The 17,247-nt window shown below is 37.0% G+C and overlaps 1 protein-coding gene across 2 annotated transcripts; it reads right to left on the bottom strand.

Annotated features, from left to right (window-relative positions):
- Positions 1–1,748: 1,748 nt before the first annotated feature.
- LOC135112652 (WD repeat and FYVE domain-containing protein 2-like) lies at positions 1,749–15,860 on the bottom strand. 2 transcript variants are annotated; one of them, XM_064027263.1, is made up of 9 exons: positions 15,616–15,860; positions 14,267–14,408; positions 13,082–13,390; positions 12,758–12,894; positions 12,007–12,112; positions 11,596–11,708; positions 10,790–10,909; positions 10,220–10,308; positions 1,749–9,526 (listed from the first exon to the last, which is right to left on the bottom strand). In XM_064027263.1, the coding sequence occupies exons 1-9, from the start codon at positions 15,774–15,776 to the stop codon at positions 9,477–9,479; spliced, it is 1,227 nt and encodes a 408-aa protein (XP_063883333.1). In that variant the 5' UTR covers positions 15,777–15,860; the 3' UTR covers positions 1,749–9,476. The 2 variants fall into 2 exon arrangements, with proteins under 2 accessions (XP_063883333.1, XP_063883335.1); XM_064027265.1 differs by having other exon boundaries at positions 15,494–15,620.
- Positions 15,861–17,247: the final 1,387 nt, after the last annotated feature.

The raw sequence follows: 17,247 nt of genomic DNA on the forward strand, positions 1-17,247 counted from the left end.
TGATGGAGGTAACGCCAGATGACTCCACCAACCATCAGCTGGCAGCCGCACTTCAGATGCCACTTCGCTCTTTACTGCCGCTGCTGCCCTCCCTGTTCTGAGGCGCTTTGTTCGCTCAGGACGATTTTCAAAGGCTACAGAGATTATTTTTTAGGTTCTTATGATTAATATTCTCGTTGTTCAATATTTATTTGACCTTCGTTATGAAAACATATGCTTCAGAATCAGAAAATTTTCACCACAACTTTATTCTAACACACGAACGGGACCAGTGATAATCATGACTGATGACAATGCTAATGATGATGATGATGATGATGATGATGATGATGATAATAATAATAATAATAATAATAATAATAATAATAATAATAATAATAATAATAATAATAATAATAATAATAATAATGATGATGATGGTTATGATAACGATGTTGATTGTGATGATAATATGTACCACAGACATTTATTTCTTTTTTCTTTCTCTGTGAGTAATCGAGCTGTTGTAAGGGAAAACCGTATTAGTATCTATGGACTTTCCATTTGGGGAAAACTTGTTCTTCCAAGGTGTAATTAATCTATGAAAACATATGTAACCTCCCCGTAGACTTTCGCGTCAATCTGAGTTTTCCTGTAAAGTAAAAAATACATGCCTACCGAGATTTGGGACTATATATCCGTTAGGGAAAGTTCAGAAGCTCTAATTCACTTAATAATTTTATGGAACACCTCAGTACCCCTCTGTGTGTGTGTGTGTGTGTGTGTGTGTTAACCTTTTTACTGGTATGGTTTCTCTTCAAGCTTACTAAAATATACAAACTGAGAGTATATTTTTAGGACATCATTGAGAGCAAGAGGATTAATGATGCATTTCATATCTTTTGGTGAGATCTATGGTTGCTCAGGTGTAGTGGCCTGGGGGGGGGGGAGAGAATGTGTTCCCCTGGTGTCCCACTTGCACCAGCCACGCCTATACATATTGTTATGTAATATTTGATGTCTCTAACTTCTGCTTGCCTTGTGTCCTCCCCAACTCTGGTGTATTGCTTCCCCCTCCTCCCCAGCTCCCCTTGATGGATACCACAGTTAAAAGCGCGCACTCAAGGTCTTGAACTCCATGACAGAAACCTCTCTACGCCGTTGTTGTACAGGGTCGAGGCCAAACCCTCACCGATCACCTTTGTTGCGACGGCTCTAGGATGCAACACAAGTATCTCTACATTAGCCTGTTAGCAGGAAAGGTTTAATCCTCTCACGTCGTAACGGCTGCATCACCTTTCCCGCATCTGCTTTGCTAATCAGAACCCGTGTCACTTCAATTAGAATCTTTGGAATGTAGTGGAGGTGTGGCGCAGAACTCTGAGAATATGAATGCCGCACATAAGAAGGCAGTATGTGTGCTTTGTTACGTCAGATTTTCTCCGCGATAACATCACCCAGTGTTGCTGCGCCCAGTCACATCTGGTTTTAACAAGTTTTAGTGGGACGTATTGGGATTTTTCTTATGACGTTTGCATATAATGACAGCTTCCTTTAACGTGCTCGGAGTTCCTTGTCCGGGGAGGGGCAAACACTCGAGGATGTCTTTGTGCATTCAAAACTGTTGTACTTTCACTTCTATTGTGGGCATCCCTTTCTTTCTTTCTTTCTTTTTTTTTCTTGCTCTCGCTCTTTTTACACTCATTCAGATAGGTATGAATGATCTTACAAGGGTTTTGGATGTCATCGCAAGGAGCTAAAAGACTTAACTTTGTCAAACATTTACTGTTCTGTACTTATATAAAATTATATGTATTTGGTAAAATCTATGTACATTCTATTGTCACATTTAGTAGTATATCAGATCCTATGAATTTTTCTTAATAATTACATGGAAGCAAGTGGACATAGCACTTTTGGAAGTCACTCATCTATCATTGTTAAGTATGTCACAGAGCTTTTTTCCTTAAAGAGGCATTATAGATTTCCCCATGCAAACAACAGTGTTTGATGGGTGGTCATGAATAAACAAAAATTTGCACAAAAAATAGCGTATTTTGTAAACTTTATAAGTTATTGGTACAAGTAATTTAAATTTGAATAACATTACTACTGCACTTGCAACTCCAGTAACCACTATAGCCAACTTCCTGATTGAGAGCTGTAATAACACTACTCTGATTCACAGATATTGCTAAGTCCTGTATTTTGAAATGCTTTGCTCTCTTATCAGAACTATTTTCAGTGGTAACAGAGATGATTAGTCAGGTTTTCATAGGAAGTTTTTTTCCACTGATGATGCAGAATCCTTGTTAAACTATCAATAATAAAAAAAAGAAAATTCAAATAATTTCCACTAGAGGCTGTTGAAAATAGTCAGGATAAGACTCAAAAACATTTGAGAATATGGTGCTAGGAGCAATAACTTCATGTTAATTGGATGAATGAATTACAGATTTCATTTGTCCTCAAGCTCTGTCTCCTAGAAGCCATTAGACAAGGCTGGCTAAGACTCTCTGATCCAAGCCATGAGAAATCAGCAGTACATTACATTATGCAACAAGATAATAGTTCTGACATGCTTGTGAATAAAATGCTTTGCCAAATTTTAAGTATACCAGTTTGTAATGCTTAACACACACACACACACACACACACACACACACACACACACACACACACACACACGAGAGAGAGAGAGAGAGAGAGAGAGAGAGAGAGAGAGAGAGAGAGAGAGAGAGAGAGAGAGAGAGAGAGAGAGAGAGAGAGAGAGAGAGAGAGAGAGAGAGAGAGAGAGAGAGAGAGAGAGAGAGAGAGAGAGAGAGAGAGAGAAAGAGAGAGAGAGAGAGAGAGAGAGAGACCTTATATCCAATAAAAACCTTTACAGCAAACACAGAGATACTTTCATAAACTTGTGTGTTTCATGATAGGTCAAGTAAAATCAATGCAATAAACAATCAACACAAATGGAAAAATGTGAATATGGTGAATTAACAGACAGAATATTTTTTTTCTAGAGCTAAGCAATCTCTTCCACAATGCTTATAATGCTGAAGAGCTCTGATATAGTCACAAATAATAGAAGAGCAACAGGCCACACTCACTTTCACTGTGTTCTGCATTTTCTGTAACCTTCATGTGGTTAGGGCCAACCAACTTATGCTGCATTTGCATGTTTACCTTGAGTAACCTGGCACAGGTTCAGTGCCCCTGTGACAACCTGTCATGGCCAGTTTATCTCACCTTCAGATAATTTTTCTTTATGTTTTCATGATTCTGTAATGTGTAACAGGGGATTAAGTCCCTCGAACTACTGAAAATGTGTTCATTATTAGGTTTTACAAGGATATTCTCACCAGATCAAAGGACATAAGCTTGAAGAAAAATGGTAAACACTGTAAAAGAGAGTGGCAGATTATTAGACTTGTGACCACAACTGTGCTATTAATACAAATATCCTATAAATTCTTGTGATCATCAGTAACCATTAATGTAAATTACCTAAACCAAGCTTATAACTATGTATCACATGGTTTTCATTAGGATATCTGACAAAACAATGAGATCTAAAAATAAATCAGAAGTGAAAATACTACATACTCAGACACACACACACACTGTCAGTTAGGTCTGGTTTTCTTACATTCAAAGCTCATACCTGTGACCATAAATCTCATGCAAATATGTAAATTCTTATTTTCAGGGGGATATAATATCCCATAAGCTATGTACATTGGACAAAAAGATATCAGTACCTAGGGACTGAATGAAAATCTATAAATAACTTTTTACCCATATCTTAGTTTGGTGTACAAACAGTAGCAGACTATAAAGTAACATGTGAGTGTATCTTTTAAATGTCAAAAAATAAATCAATTAAGGTCTGGAATCCAGCCATATTTGGGTTAATCATCTATCAAAACACTGGCCCCAATACTGTACTTTTCCATGGCATCACTCAAGATACCAAACTACTCCAATGTCATGTCCTAATTTCCTGTAGTGATGGGACAGTCAAGGCTGACCACAATCCACTAAGTCCTTGGTGATCAGTAACATATCAGTCCTTTTAACATGAATCTCCTCCCAACTGTTCAATCCCATTCTCTCTCATGGCTACTCTTTAGATCATCTCATCTGTGTTTCCATGTTGCTCCTAAGTGAGACATTACACTACTTTTCAGTCAAGTAGTTAGGTGATTGCAGATGATGCTATGACTACTACCTAACAGAATGAAATACAATGTGTCAAAGTAAAATTTAACAAGATTTCACTACCATGAGCAGCAGAGCAAATTTCTGGTGTCAGCAAGGTGAGGAACCTATGTATTATTTCATCAATTACTATCATCTTCCTTCAGGCAACATAAGTATTCATTATGTTCAAACCTTATAAACATGATGAAAAACATGATCTTGTCTATATCACCCTTCTATTTCTTGCCATAAGAACATAACAAGGGTGATGCAAACAAGATCATTAGGTTTAGTAACTGACATGGGACAAGAAGTAACTGCTTCAAGCTTAATAAAAACTAGATTTACAAAGCAGGTTATCAAAATAGGTGTAGGGTCTTAATACTAGATGACCTCCAGTCCTTTCAACAGTAGGTGACAGGGACAGACTCAGTAATTTAACTGAGTGAAATTAAGAGATACAAGAACTGTATTAATATCTCGGTAGATTTCAAGAGACAAGAGAAAATTAGGTAATATGCCATGTAGGTGTGGAGACAGGAATAACAGGCTGGCCTGTAGTGCAAGACATCATGAACCAGCTTGAGGTGATGATAATGATGATGAAGAATGAAGTGTGACTACAAATATTAAATGGAGATTATAGCATAATAGTAATACGTACTTGCTAATAATATGTGCCTTGGTATCACAGGTACGGAATGTGAAGGAAAATTTACACAACTCACCTCCTCAATAATATGGCAATTTTCAGAGGTGCTACAAAAAGATAAAGAAAAAAAAAAAATGATGCTGTAAGTGGGCTAACAGACTTTATATGGCATATTTGATTAATGAATAAACAAGACTGGGGATCACAATCCTTGGAGAATATGGCAGATGCCCTGCAAGTTATACAAATATACAATGATTGAATATTCATTTTAACTTTTATACTGGGCTACTTTCCAGCAATAATTTGCAACACATCAAACTGTCTTACATGGACTGTCTTGTAAATTGAATTAAATAATCTAGATAAAGTCTCTGTGTCCCTGTGCTGCAACACCTCACTACCACTGAAGGCACAGACATCAAGTTTATATTCAATAAACTTAACACACCACTTAGCATGCCTACACCTCTCACAAATCCTGAAAGTGTAACAAAAATCATGAATATTCTTATAGTACAAGCAACACATCTACCTGTGTAGTGCTCTCACTACTGATCAAAATGGTGGCCACAATTCATTGCACAACTACTGTTCTTAAACACTTTGTTCTCTCATGAGGACTATTTTCATAGGTCACAGGAATAAGGTTTTCATGGGTGTTTTGTCATTGATTATGCAGAATCCTTGTTAATCTATCACTAGAATCATGAAAACACCCTTGAAAACTCCATTAACCTTCACTACATGTTCAAAGTAGTAGAGATTAGATGCCAAAATGTTTGAGAATATAACTCTTAGTACAACTACAAGCTGGAATCTAAAGTGTTCTTATAAGCCAAGTAAAATTTTCTTTCCAAAACAAAAATTCAAATGGTTTGTGGAAAACAATGCAATTATTTTACACTTCATGTCTTTCCTCACTACAAGATTAATATCAGGCCTTCAGATAAAAAATACTTCCCTCTTCCTTCCAAATACAGAGACTAGGAAAAGGATGTGGACCTTCCTTTATACAAATAGCTGTCCACAATGTACAGTTGCCCAAAGTAGTCGTGTCATATTGTACAAAATGCTTCAGACTAAATATAATTACCTGGCAACTACCTCCACCTACCACATCCTCAGTTCTTCTTGGTCTTTGTGGAGCTCTTAATATAAAGTAATGAATTAGTCCACATATTAATTTTTATTAAATTTATAAACATGAAATTCACTAGACTTTGTGACACCACTACTTGGGATAACGGTACAGACATTGCAAACTTGCATGTCAATACATTCCCACAACACAATCACACAAGTTTTATGTAACTGTCATGTAAACAGCAGTTTCTGGATTATGACAACTACAACGATATTTCAACTGCACCACAAAACAATAACATCAATATACATAAGAATCCTCAGTAAATAATAAGTAAATTAAATATACATATACATAAGAATCCTCAATAAATAATAAGTAAACTAAATCTCTTTTCAATCAATATATAATAAGTAAACTAAATATAAACATACATAAGAATCCTCAATAAATAATAAGTAAACTAAATCTCTTTTCAATCTCTTTTATATTTTACTATAACAATGTCATAGGAATAAACAGTATGTACTATATCATGTGATAAATGGATCCTCTATGTCATTTCCAGACATGTAACACCAAAAACCAACACAAAATAAAAAAAAAAATAACTCAGTAATTATCTCTAGATAAAGATATTAAAATCGTATCTGCAACAAATTAGCTTTGGCTCATGAGAAAAATGCAAGAGTGAAAAAAAAAACTAAATGCAACATAATGCTGTTCAAACACAATGTATAAAGTTATACAAACTGAAGTGTTAATACTTATAGTTTTCCTCCATGTACAGTTGCTCAAAGTGGTGAGGTCATATTCTACATAGTCTCTCCGATAACAGTATCAGACAACTGCCTCTGCTTTTCACATTCCCATTTCTTGATCTTTGTGGAGTTCTTGACATAAAGCAGTTCAACAGCACATATATTAATGTGTATTTAATTTACAACCATGAAATTTACTGGACTTTGTGACGTCACCACTTTGGATAACTGTACAGCTTCAGAGGACAGGAACCCAAAAGGAAATAAAGCAATAAATACCAAATCAGAAAAGAATCCAAAACACACATTGTTACATTATAAATAAATAAAACAAACCATGCATATTATATAAGTTTGACTGCTATGGCTTCCCCTTAAACAACAGAATGGCTTAAAGCAAGTTCATGAGTATAATTTTGGAACACACCACTGGCATCAAGATGAGTTGTCGAATAGTTCAAATTTTTGTAGTGCTTGTAGTAATGTACATACTTGCTTGGTAAAATCCGCAAGGGTTATTCAAATTAAGTAAAATACTGCCATTACCAGTCAAACAGTTATGGTGAAGTATTGGATATTTTCCTCCAAAATGCAGATTAGTCTGCTCTGTTAATCGACTAGATAAATATCATATATCTATTTGTATAGAAAGGACTAGATGTATGCCTTCCCACAAATGACTAGTGCTTATACAGGTGAGAATAATTAAAATATGTTTCTTTTTAAGATTTTAGTGAACCTCTAAGCTAGTTAATGGACTGTATATAATCATACTGGGATCAAGGTCCATATTTTGAAACACTTCAGGCTCTCACTACAATATTTTCTGAAGACCAAAGATGATTAGTCAAACTCTCATGGATGTTTCTCTCCAGTGATGACTCAGAAGCTTTGGTAAGCTATCACTACAATACTGAAAATGCTCTTGAAAACCTCCAATATCTTCCATAATGGTCTGTTAACTATTACTAGAATTATAAAAACACCCCTGAACATTCCAATAGCTTCCATTACAGCCTGTTTCATGCAGCTGAGACAAGATGCTGAAACATTTAAGAATATGGACCTAGCTATTCATGCCAAGATTCTACCTAAGGAGAATCCTGCATCTACACTCAAGGGCAAAGGCATTGTCAAAGTTGTCCCCAATATAAGGAGTAGAGAATTTTAAATAACACATTCATTCCTAGTTCACCAAAACTCAACAAAACACGAACTTCATGCATTACCATGGAATGCAGTGACAACAAAGAAGAATAAATAGAAATGAGGCTCCAAGTACATTCATAGCTAGAAAGGAATCTTACATATATTGTTAAAAAAACACATTAGCTATTAAATAATTAATAAGTGCTGTGATATTCTGCCTTCAGTCTACTACAAATGTATATGAAATCTACTTAAAAAGGAACAAAATGAATAAAAACTGAAGGAAATGAATAAGCTTACTGTGTATGTGTGTGTGTGTGTGTGTGTGTGTGTGTGTGTGTGTGTGTGTGTGTGTGTGTGTGTGTGTGTGTGTGTGTGTGTGTGTGTGTGTGTGTGTGTGATGTATCAAAGCTAAATCCCACCAAAAGAGAAAGGTGAAGTCCAGGAATTACTCAGCTTTCTGTCTGTAGTGAATGTTGCTCACACACTTATCTCCTTTGTCCCAATACAAGCCAAGAAGAGTATCATGACACTAAACAAGAAAGACACACAAGCCATGCCATAGCCTATGATGTGAGAGAATTTTCTTTTCTTTATTAACATTCCCACAGTCCAAAATGTCAGATCCATAATATCAGATTTTCAAGATCCACCACATTTACTTAACAGATCATACACCACGTACTGTACCATCCACACTTCACCCAAGTCAAGCACAGTAGGCTGACCTACCTAAGTGGTTCCAATATCCTAACGCATTAGTGATAAGATAACAGTGCTATAGGAATTAATTACTGTACACTCCAGCAACCTTCACACTTTACTCCAGTGAGTCTTGCTACAATCCCTGTCCTTAGACCCAAGGACATGAGAAGGGAAAAGCAAATACTAAAACACATCTCAAAAATTCAAATGCTGACTGAGTGGGAGAGGTCTTTTTACACCAAATCATCAAACATCTTCATTCCATCCTATACTGCCCTAACATTTGTCATAAATTGGAGGTAACATAAGGAGAGTGCTAAAGAATATCAATGTATTTTACACCTGGTACATCTCCACTTTTCATCAGACTACAAATACTTTGGTAGCTCTGAATGTGAGGAACGCGGCACAGAATAGGCTTATTATGAATTGTAGTATTGTACACATTTGAATACTCTTGCCTTCTGCTGGACATGCTGTGGACATGGCCTGCACCTCCCTGCCAGTGCTGGTGTTTTCTAATTACAAACCTTGCTGAAACACTGACACATTCAGCATTGTCTCCTTTTGACTCTTAAGAGTAGTAATGTGCACTTGATACATCAACACAGTTTATGTATAATTAATGAATAAAGAATCTAATACAGAACATTTCAATCTGAGAGCCTGAAAATGTGTGTATATTTCTACACAGATATAATTTAAAATGAAAAATTTATGGCATTCCATATGAAATCCTTGATGCAGCAACACATTCAGTTGATCAACAATAAAAAGATCAACTGCAAATCAAACAATTTGACGCCTACCAGTGTATCCCTAATTATTCCTCACCAAACAGAATCTTAGTGTTGTCCTGTGGGTGGGAGCCAGCAGTCCCTCACAGCAATGCACTAGCTGTCTGCAGCACCTGGGTCTGCCATGGCTCCTCACCCTCCTCTTGGGATCAATTCAGCAGACTTGACACCTCCCATATTTTCATGATTCGGTCCTGACCTGCAAAAAAGAGAAGTTTATTCATCAGCTGGTTTTATAAAAGCACAGTTTATCTTGAGTTTTCACTGACTTGGGATGAAACCATTAATTAACAATCTTATGCTATCAAAGTTTCAATCTCTACAATTTAAATTCACATTTACCAATACTTTTCTGTTTTCCCAAATCAGTTATTGCAATCATTGAATGATTTAATCTAATACCACTAGAGTCAGTATTATAAATGTCTTGAGAGCTAGGTTCTGTATTCACAATGGTTGCCCTTTGTCACCTAATGAAACAGACCAAACCCCATAATGCCATATGACCCATTGTTATGGCACCTCAAAACATTTCTAAATTATAAAACATTTTTACAATAAAAGTAATGTTTTCTTCATATTTTTTTTCCACTGTGATGCATATTTTTTTCTGGGGCCTTATTTGTCATGACTTTCCACCAACACCTTTTTTTTACTCCGACAAGCCATCAGATGCTTAGCTCCTTGCAAAGACAGAATCTGGCTGGGACTATTAGCTGCCTTATCACATCATTTGTCCAATACATCTCAACCCTGCAGCTTCATACTCTAACTACATGACATAGGTAAATAAAATGAACTACTTGATACTTAATGCATTAGGAGATGGTACATTATAAGTCTAAGTCAATCATGCAAATAATAAGTAAGTGCTAAAAGTACACATACTTACCCACAGTGAGCAGAAGACCAGTCTCCTCATCAAGGTCCATGTTGACTATGCTATGCTTCACTTCATGAAATTTGGCCAGTGACTGACGGCTGTAATGAAAAGATCAGCTAAGCTTAAATCCTGCAGGGCACTTCTAACCCAAAGGATCATAAATTTAAAGATCAAAAGTGTTGCATATTGAGCACTGATAGTAAGGCACCTAACACACTCCAAGGTTTTCTTATAATGAGCTCCAAGTCTGGTGTTAACATCTGTGTTGATAGGCTAATGCATTCCATAAACCTATTATTTTAATGAGCTGACCATCAAGAGTTATACCTATGCTGATTTACTGTCACTCCAAGGCTTCAGTACCACACTGATTTCAATGTCTAGTGTTATGTCTATGACAATGTATAGTACACATTAAATTTTGCTTACTTTTCTCCATTCATTCTATGCAGTCCATGAAAAAAATAAAACACAAGATTGTACAGCTGCAAACAAATAGATAATGTATTGTATTCACATGTATATGGAGTATATATTCAACATCATACAAAGGAACTGAGAGATTCACTAGTTACTCACTCTTGGTCTGATATTGATGTGTGGCACTTATCACAAACTCTTACATCAAACTCAAATCCCATTGTTGGGATGCAGGATCTCTTGCTGCTGCAGTTATCACAAACTGCCTTTCCACATTTCCTGAAAATATACTCTTTGACAAGATTATAAATATATGTGTGGTGATTATGATAATAGTTCTCTTTCCCATTCTTGATTATTGTCCTCCACTCCTTTTGGGAAGCAAAGACAAATCTCAGCCTACACTCCATACATTTCTTGACATGTGAACAGGGGCTACATTATGAAAGAAGACAAACCTACTTTGTCTTCATCAAGCTCAAGATCTCTGTTGTAACCTTAGTGTGCCAACTACATAAATGTTCTATCTATCCATCTATACCTGTTGTTTATTTATGAGAATTTCCACAGGGTGATAACTGCAAAAGAAAAATTTCTATTTATTCCTGTTCTTGCATTTCCTCCTTACATGGTCTAATTCTCTCATTCTCCTTTCACTTACCCCAGCACTCTGCCCTCCCATTTCATTATTTTTGTTTACACCTATTTACACAGTATTATTTTCATACCTCTACAATACTAGACTTTTTGTCTAGTAATGCAGATCCTGGGCCAAGTAAAAGTCCTGTACTTTTATCCACAGAAAAATACAGAGGTGATGGGATTTCCAACCGCAACTAATTTTTTTATTTATTTATTTTTTTTACAGAAGTATACATAACTATTAATGAAGGAAGAATTGAGTGAGTCTTGCCAACACCTGAGAATAACAATGAAAAATAGAACTAAATGCTGAGTTTACTGACCGACAGTGATGCTGACGAAGACCAATCTGCTTCTGGTCCATCATGGCTTTTATGTTCCAGAAGAATGGTCGCTCACAATACTGACAAGTATCAGACTGCAACCACTCGGGTGTCTGAAACATCCAAGTATCTTCATGTAGGAAAAGAATGATTAGAGCTTTAATATGCACTATCTTGTATTTCATTAAACATTTTGACACAGACATATATTATGTAATCTGAAAATGAGTAAAATAAAAGATAGAAGGCCAATATAAGTAAAACAATATCTAAAACAAGGAGAGATGTATATCAAAGTTTCCAAGTAAGGGATAAGAGTGATAATACTACTTAACTTGCATCAGCACAATGAACAGAATAAAGGTGAGAGTAAATAAAAAGACTTGTGAAACTACAAACATTAACTCTTACCTCCTGCCTATTGGCTTTCATGTCCCAGAACACCACAATAGCATCTTCTCCTCCAGAAATTAACTGATGACTCTTCTTACAGTAAACCAGTGAAATAACTTTACTCCTGAAACAAAACATGACAAAATATGATAGCAAAAGGAGAGATAGAAACAGCTGGTCAAGGAATTTCAAAGAATATGTTAAAGGAGGAAGTTGAAAGTGAAAGAGACAAAGAGTAATGTTGTCTCAGTTATCTCCCCTGGTGTACAGATACAGAGTACTCGTAGTTTTTGAGATGATGGTTAAGTCACCCACTCTTGTAGCACCACTCCTTGTAATAAATGAGTATGATGAAACTTTATCTTTGTCTCCTTTATGTTGATGAAATGTAGACAGTCATTCATATTTTTTTATCCTCCTTCATACAACTTGCCTTCCTACCTGCCCCATACTTAATGTTTTTTTGCTAGTTAAGACCAAGAGTAAAACATTATTTCACACATTACTGGTCTGCATGAGCTGGGACACCTATTAAGGAAACCTGTTTAAGTAACAAATGGGTTGTACTTTGCTGTTCCCCTCATATCACAAACTTCAATAATGATTACCGTAGATAGACACATAATTCACAGCTTTGGAAATTTCTCCTTTATAACATGATCTTGTGTGCCATGATGCTAAAATAAGTACACAAGGTAGCTATAAGAGAATGCTGCATATTACAATTAGAAAACACAAGCAAATATGCAAAACAGTCAATGTTTCCTACGTGTGTCCTTGAAGTTCAAAGGCTGTTCCTTTGCCACCTCCAATGTCCCACACAATCACAGACTGGTCAAAGGAGCCAGAGAAGAGAAGCTGCCGTTCAGCATCCCAAGCAAGGGATCTTATGGAGCCATTGTGTCCCTGAGAGTATGTAAAAAAGAAAACAGTAATATGAAATAATATTATGTGATATGGACTCATGTGCATCAAAGATGCAGTTTTGACAAGCATCTATAAATACACATTTCCAAAGAAATAGGAAGACATAGTAGAGTATATGAGAATGTGAGTTGACAGAATGAAAGAATTAGAAGAAGCAAAGGTGTACCTTAAGAACTGTGATGACCTGTGGACCAGTCTCTTCCAGCTTGAGCATTGTTATCTGTCCTCCATAATCTCCCACAAACACATGTGTGCTCTTAGCATCATACTGCAGGGCTGTGCACCATGCCGAGCACTGGTGACCACCCAGCCGTCGTCCACTACTGGTGCAGTGGTACACAAAGAACTTGTCCCTTGCTGCAGAGAGTATCCATTTGGCAGAGGCGCAATGGATGAGGCCTGTGACACGACTCTGGTGGCTCAAGTACTCACGAACTTGAGTGATGCTGTTGTAGTCTGCAGCAACTGTGAATTCCTGCAAAACAAGATAATTATGAGATCTGAGATGCACACACACTAGCTGGCCAAAAAAAACCTGAGTAGTATGATTATGTTTATCACACAATGTTCTTCATAATCAATCCCTTGTCACTGACTAGCAAATATATTACAGGTCAACCATCACTGACCTGGCAATCACTAATCCAGCACTAATTTCAGCTAGTGTAATTTTAAAGTTCCTAGGCAGCTGCACCAACCTGCTGCCACTACTGTTTGCTGGCATTAATTGGTATATAATCAGTTGGCATCACTTCTAAACACGGAAACCATTCCAATTTGTTTTCCTCCATTAACTATTAAACCTACTCACTTTTAGCTCCAGCCATGGCTCCAGTGAAAGGAGAAAATGCTCCTCATTGTGTAAAGCACAAATAATGTATGAGATTATCCATAAGAGATAACGATGAACTTCTGAAAAAACTTGACAACGGTATGTCTGTGTGAATATTGTGTGAATTATACACATTAAGAAACAGAAAGAAAAATTGTTCAGTTTCTTTGCTAACAGCATCGGCTGTACCAATACTATCGGTATCAACAGAAAATTAAGTAACAGTATTGGTATTGCAAAAAATGTGATATTGGTACAGCCCCACTTATTAATCAATTTATACTGATTTATGGGGGTATTTTAAAGGGAGGATGAGGTGGTTAATTGTTATGTTGTGCATTGTAACCTCTGTTATCCAGCAAAATCACTAATCTGGCACCCTACAGGTCCCAACGATGCTGGATTAGTGATGGTCTACCCATACAGACACTGATACGAAAAAATGTAATGCAAAAAAAATCTATACTATAATATTTATTCCAGTCAGGTAATAGCAAAAAATGTCTCCAAAATACTTACAACAACTCTTCCATTATCAAGTCCCAGAAACAGGAACCTCAGGTCTGGCAAATAATGAAAACTGGTAGGAACAGATGGTAGGAAATGGCATACACTCGGCCAATATTGTCCTGAATCCCGCTGCTGCCAAATGCGCATAGACCTGCCATAAAACAAATATCATTACATGTTTATAATCTTTCAATATTCCTGTTCCTTGACAGGAACATAATACAAATATGTAGGATTTGTGTTGTCCCTTCATATTAAAAAAAATAAATAAATAAATAAAAAATGAAATATTGGAAAAAAAAAATTCATAGTAGCAGGTAGGATGGTGCCAAACATCTGAGTCTGCATGACTTGACATATAATCAGACTATAAAAAATTTAATTGCCAGCATTTAGAGATAAAAAGTAAAACCAGACATATATCAAAATCTATAAGTGGAATGAAGGAACTAAGAGGCTCAGTTAGGTTAAATAAAGTTATTCCAATAACTTCAGGGAAAGCAATAAGAGTTTTTTTCTAAGAAGGTTAAAAGGAATGAGAGCAGTTGGTAATCAAGACTCTGTCTCACTGATGCAGTCCCATTATGTGCGTGGTGTCACTTAAGGATATCGAGGTATAATAAGAAACACTGCTGCTTGGCAAGTGGAAGGTGCTGGGTTAGATCCTAGGTGGTATCATCTTTTCTCTATCATATTATCTAAAACTTCCACTGGGTATCATACATCATATATCAGCTGTCTTGAGGTGGGACTATGTCAAGTTTAGTTTTAATTTGTTTAGGTAAGCTTGTTTAGTAACATGACAGTCAGGGATGAAGACTCAATTCATTCTCTGTATAAGAAAGGTTACTTTGGCATAACATCATTAAATATTGGCAAATCTTTCATGGTAGTTGCTCAAACATCATTAAATATTGGCAAACCTTTCGTGGTAGTTGCTCAAACAACCTTCAGGTCAATTTCCCAAAGCTTCACTGGTGCTCCAAAAGGAGACAGGACCTTAAGGAGGTCGGGGCCACCACCAGGAAAGTTTACAAATGACTAGATTTTAAACTGCTTTCAGTAAGATTGTACTTGAGGCAAAAAATTAAATATGTAGTTATGCTAAGGCAAGGCTGGATCCACAACTCCCAACACTGAGCCAAAGCTGGGTCCATGCCCTCTCAGTAAGGTCAAGGTTAGCCCCACACCCTCAACACAAGGTCCACGCCCCCAACACAATGTCCATGGCTTTACCACAAGGTTCACGTTCGCATCACAAGGTCCACGCCCCCAACACAAGGTCCATGGCTCCGACACCAACGTCCCCAACACAAGGTCCACGTCCCCATCACCAGGTCCACGCCCCCAGCACCTACTTGTCATCGCTGATAGAGATGACACCCGTGCCTCCATTAATGAGTGTTGCGGCGTTGATATCGTCCCCAATTCCCTCTACTTTGGACACCAGCACAGGCTTGTCCGTGGGTGTTGTCCTGGCAGGCTGAGCACCACGCAGAGGCTTTATCTCAGCAGCCATTGCCTTCGATCATATGACGTGATGATGTCAACAAAGCCTGGCAAGGTTGCTTCTGCCACTCACCACAGGGCGGAGGCGCCGTCACGTTTTTGTCTTTTTTCTACTCTTATCTGACCTTGTCATGGTTATAACAATACGTGGATGTGTTTAATAAGCTTCAAAGATAATAGGTAAATCAATTATTGTCTATGTTTTTTCCTTCTCTAAGAATAGTAATGACGTTTCCGTAATTTATTCCTACATGTTCCATCTCCAAAACAATGAAGGTTGTCTTGCCTGTCACTGTGTGATCTGTTTGTATGCTCGCCAGCCAGCATAACCGCTTAAGTAGTAACAAATTTCACAATCACCTTAGCTGCGGCTTCTAGTGTACGAGCGTAACAATGAATTGGAACTTTGTTAACGTAACTTTGGGAGGTACTGGACTGACCAAAAGCTAATAATCCTTAATATATTGTTACGAACGCGTATATGTAGCAGCATATGAGCATGCAGTGTGTATGAGGTGGCCGAGTACACATGTGAGTAAGTATGAGTACATGTGTGCATGAGCTAAATAGCGGCGGTGTGTTGCTCGCTGTTTACATGAGGTTGGTACTGTTATCTATAGCGCTATAGTCTGCTGAGAGCAAGAAGTCCGTTTAAGGTGGGACTATATATATATATATATATATATATATATATATATATATATATATATATATATATATATATATATATATATATATATATATATAGTATGATGGTTTACCTCTAGCCAATCTGCCAAATCAACCTTCGTACATGGGCCTCTCTCTTTTGTTTCCCATCCGGGTGCTATTTGAGAGTGGTATTTTATGTATTCTGTATATAATAAAGGAAGCTACATAGTACAATGAGTGTCGATGTTTAGTATTATAACTACGATTTGTATAAATTATATGAAGTGGCAAATATGTTTTCCCATGTACCACGTTGTCCTAGTAGTAGTGGTGGTGGTGGTGGTGGTGGGGTATCATTACAAGGGATTAGCACTCTCTCGCAGGTGTGTTTGTGTGTGTGTGTGTGTTGAAGGAGGAGGAGGAGCAGTGGGAAAGGGATTTTGATGGAAGCTAGAACTCCGACTCGCTCGCGTTCCAGGGTCCTGCATAGCAAGAAAATGAAAATGGTTTACTGCGTCAACAAGTATTTCATTGAAGAGAAAGCTTATAATGGATTCCTTATTCCACCTTCAAAAGCAACTGCAAAAGCCACCAACGTTTCCGAGAAAACTGTTCAAAGAATCTGTTCGAAACGAGGCCGGACATCACCTGAAAGGACTGTCTTTTTGTCACCAAAGAAGATGAGATATTCTACACGACTTTGATAAATGTGTTGTAAGGAGAACAGTCTTAGCATTTTATGAGAGGCATCAAGTCCCTACTCTGCTAAAAATTCAAGAAATGAAGGAAAAAAATATCCTTAAGTGGTTGCAAAACCTACCTTCACAAGA

Source organism: Scylla paramamosain, chromosome 24 (genome assembly GCF_035594125.1).
Source record: "Scylla paramamosain isolate STU-SP2022 chromosome 24, ASM3559412v1, whole genome shotgun sequence".
In the NCBI taxonomy this organism is placed as follows: domain Eukaryota; kingdom Metazoa; phylum Arthropoda; class Malacostraca; order Decapoda; family Portunidae; genus Scylla; species Scylla paramamosain.

Bases quoted from the DNA above. Each gene is read 5' to 3' on its own strand.
- LOC135112652 (XM_064027263.1), bottom strand. From the start codon at position 15,776: ATGGCTGCTGAGATAAAGCCTCTGCGTGGTGCTCAGCCTGCCAGGACA. The intron at 14,409-15,615 runs GTAGGTGCTGGG...GTTTTATGGCAG, and splicing joins ATCTCTATCAGCGATGACAA to GTCTATGCGCATTTGGCAGC. The intron at 10,309-10,789 runs GTGAGTAACTAG...TTTTCATTACAG, and splicing joins ACATCAATATCAGACCAAGA to CCGTCAGTCACTGGCCAAAT.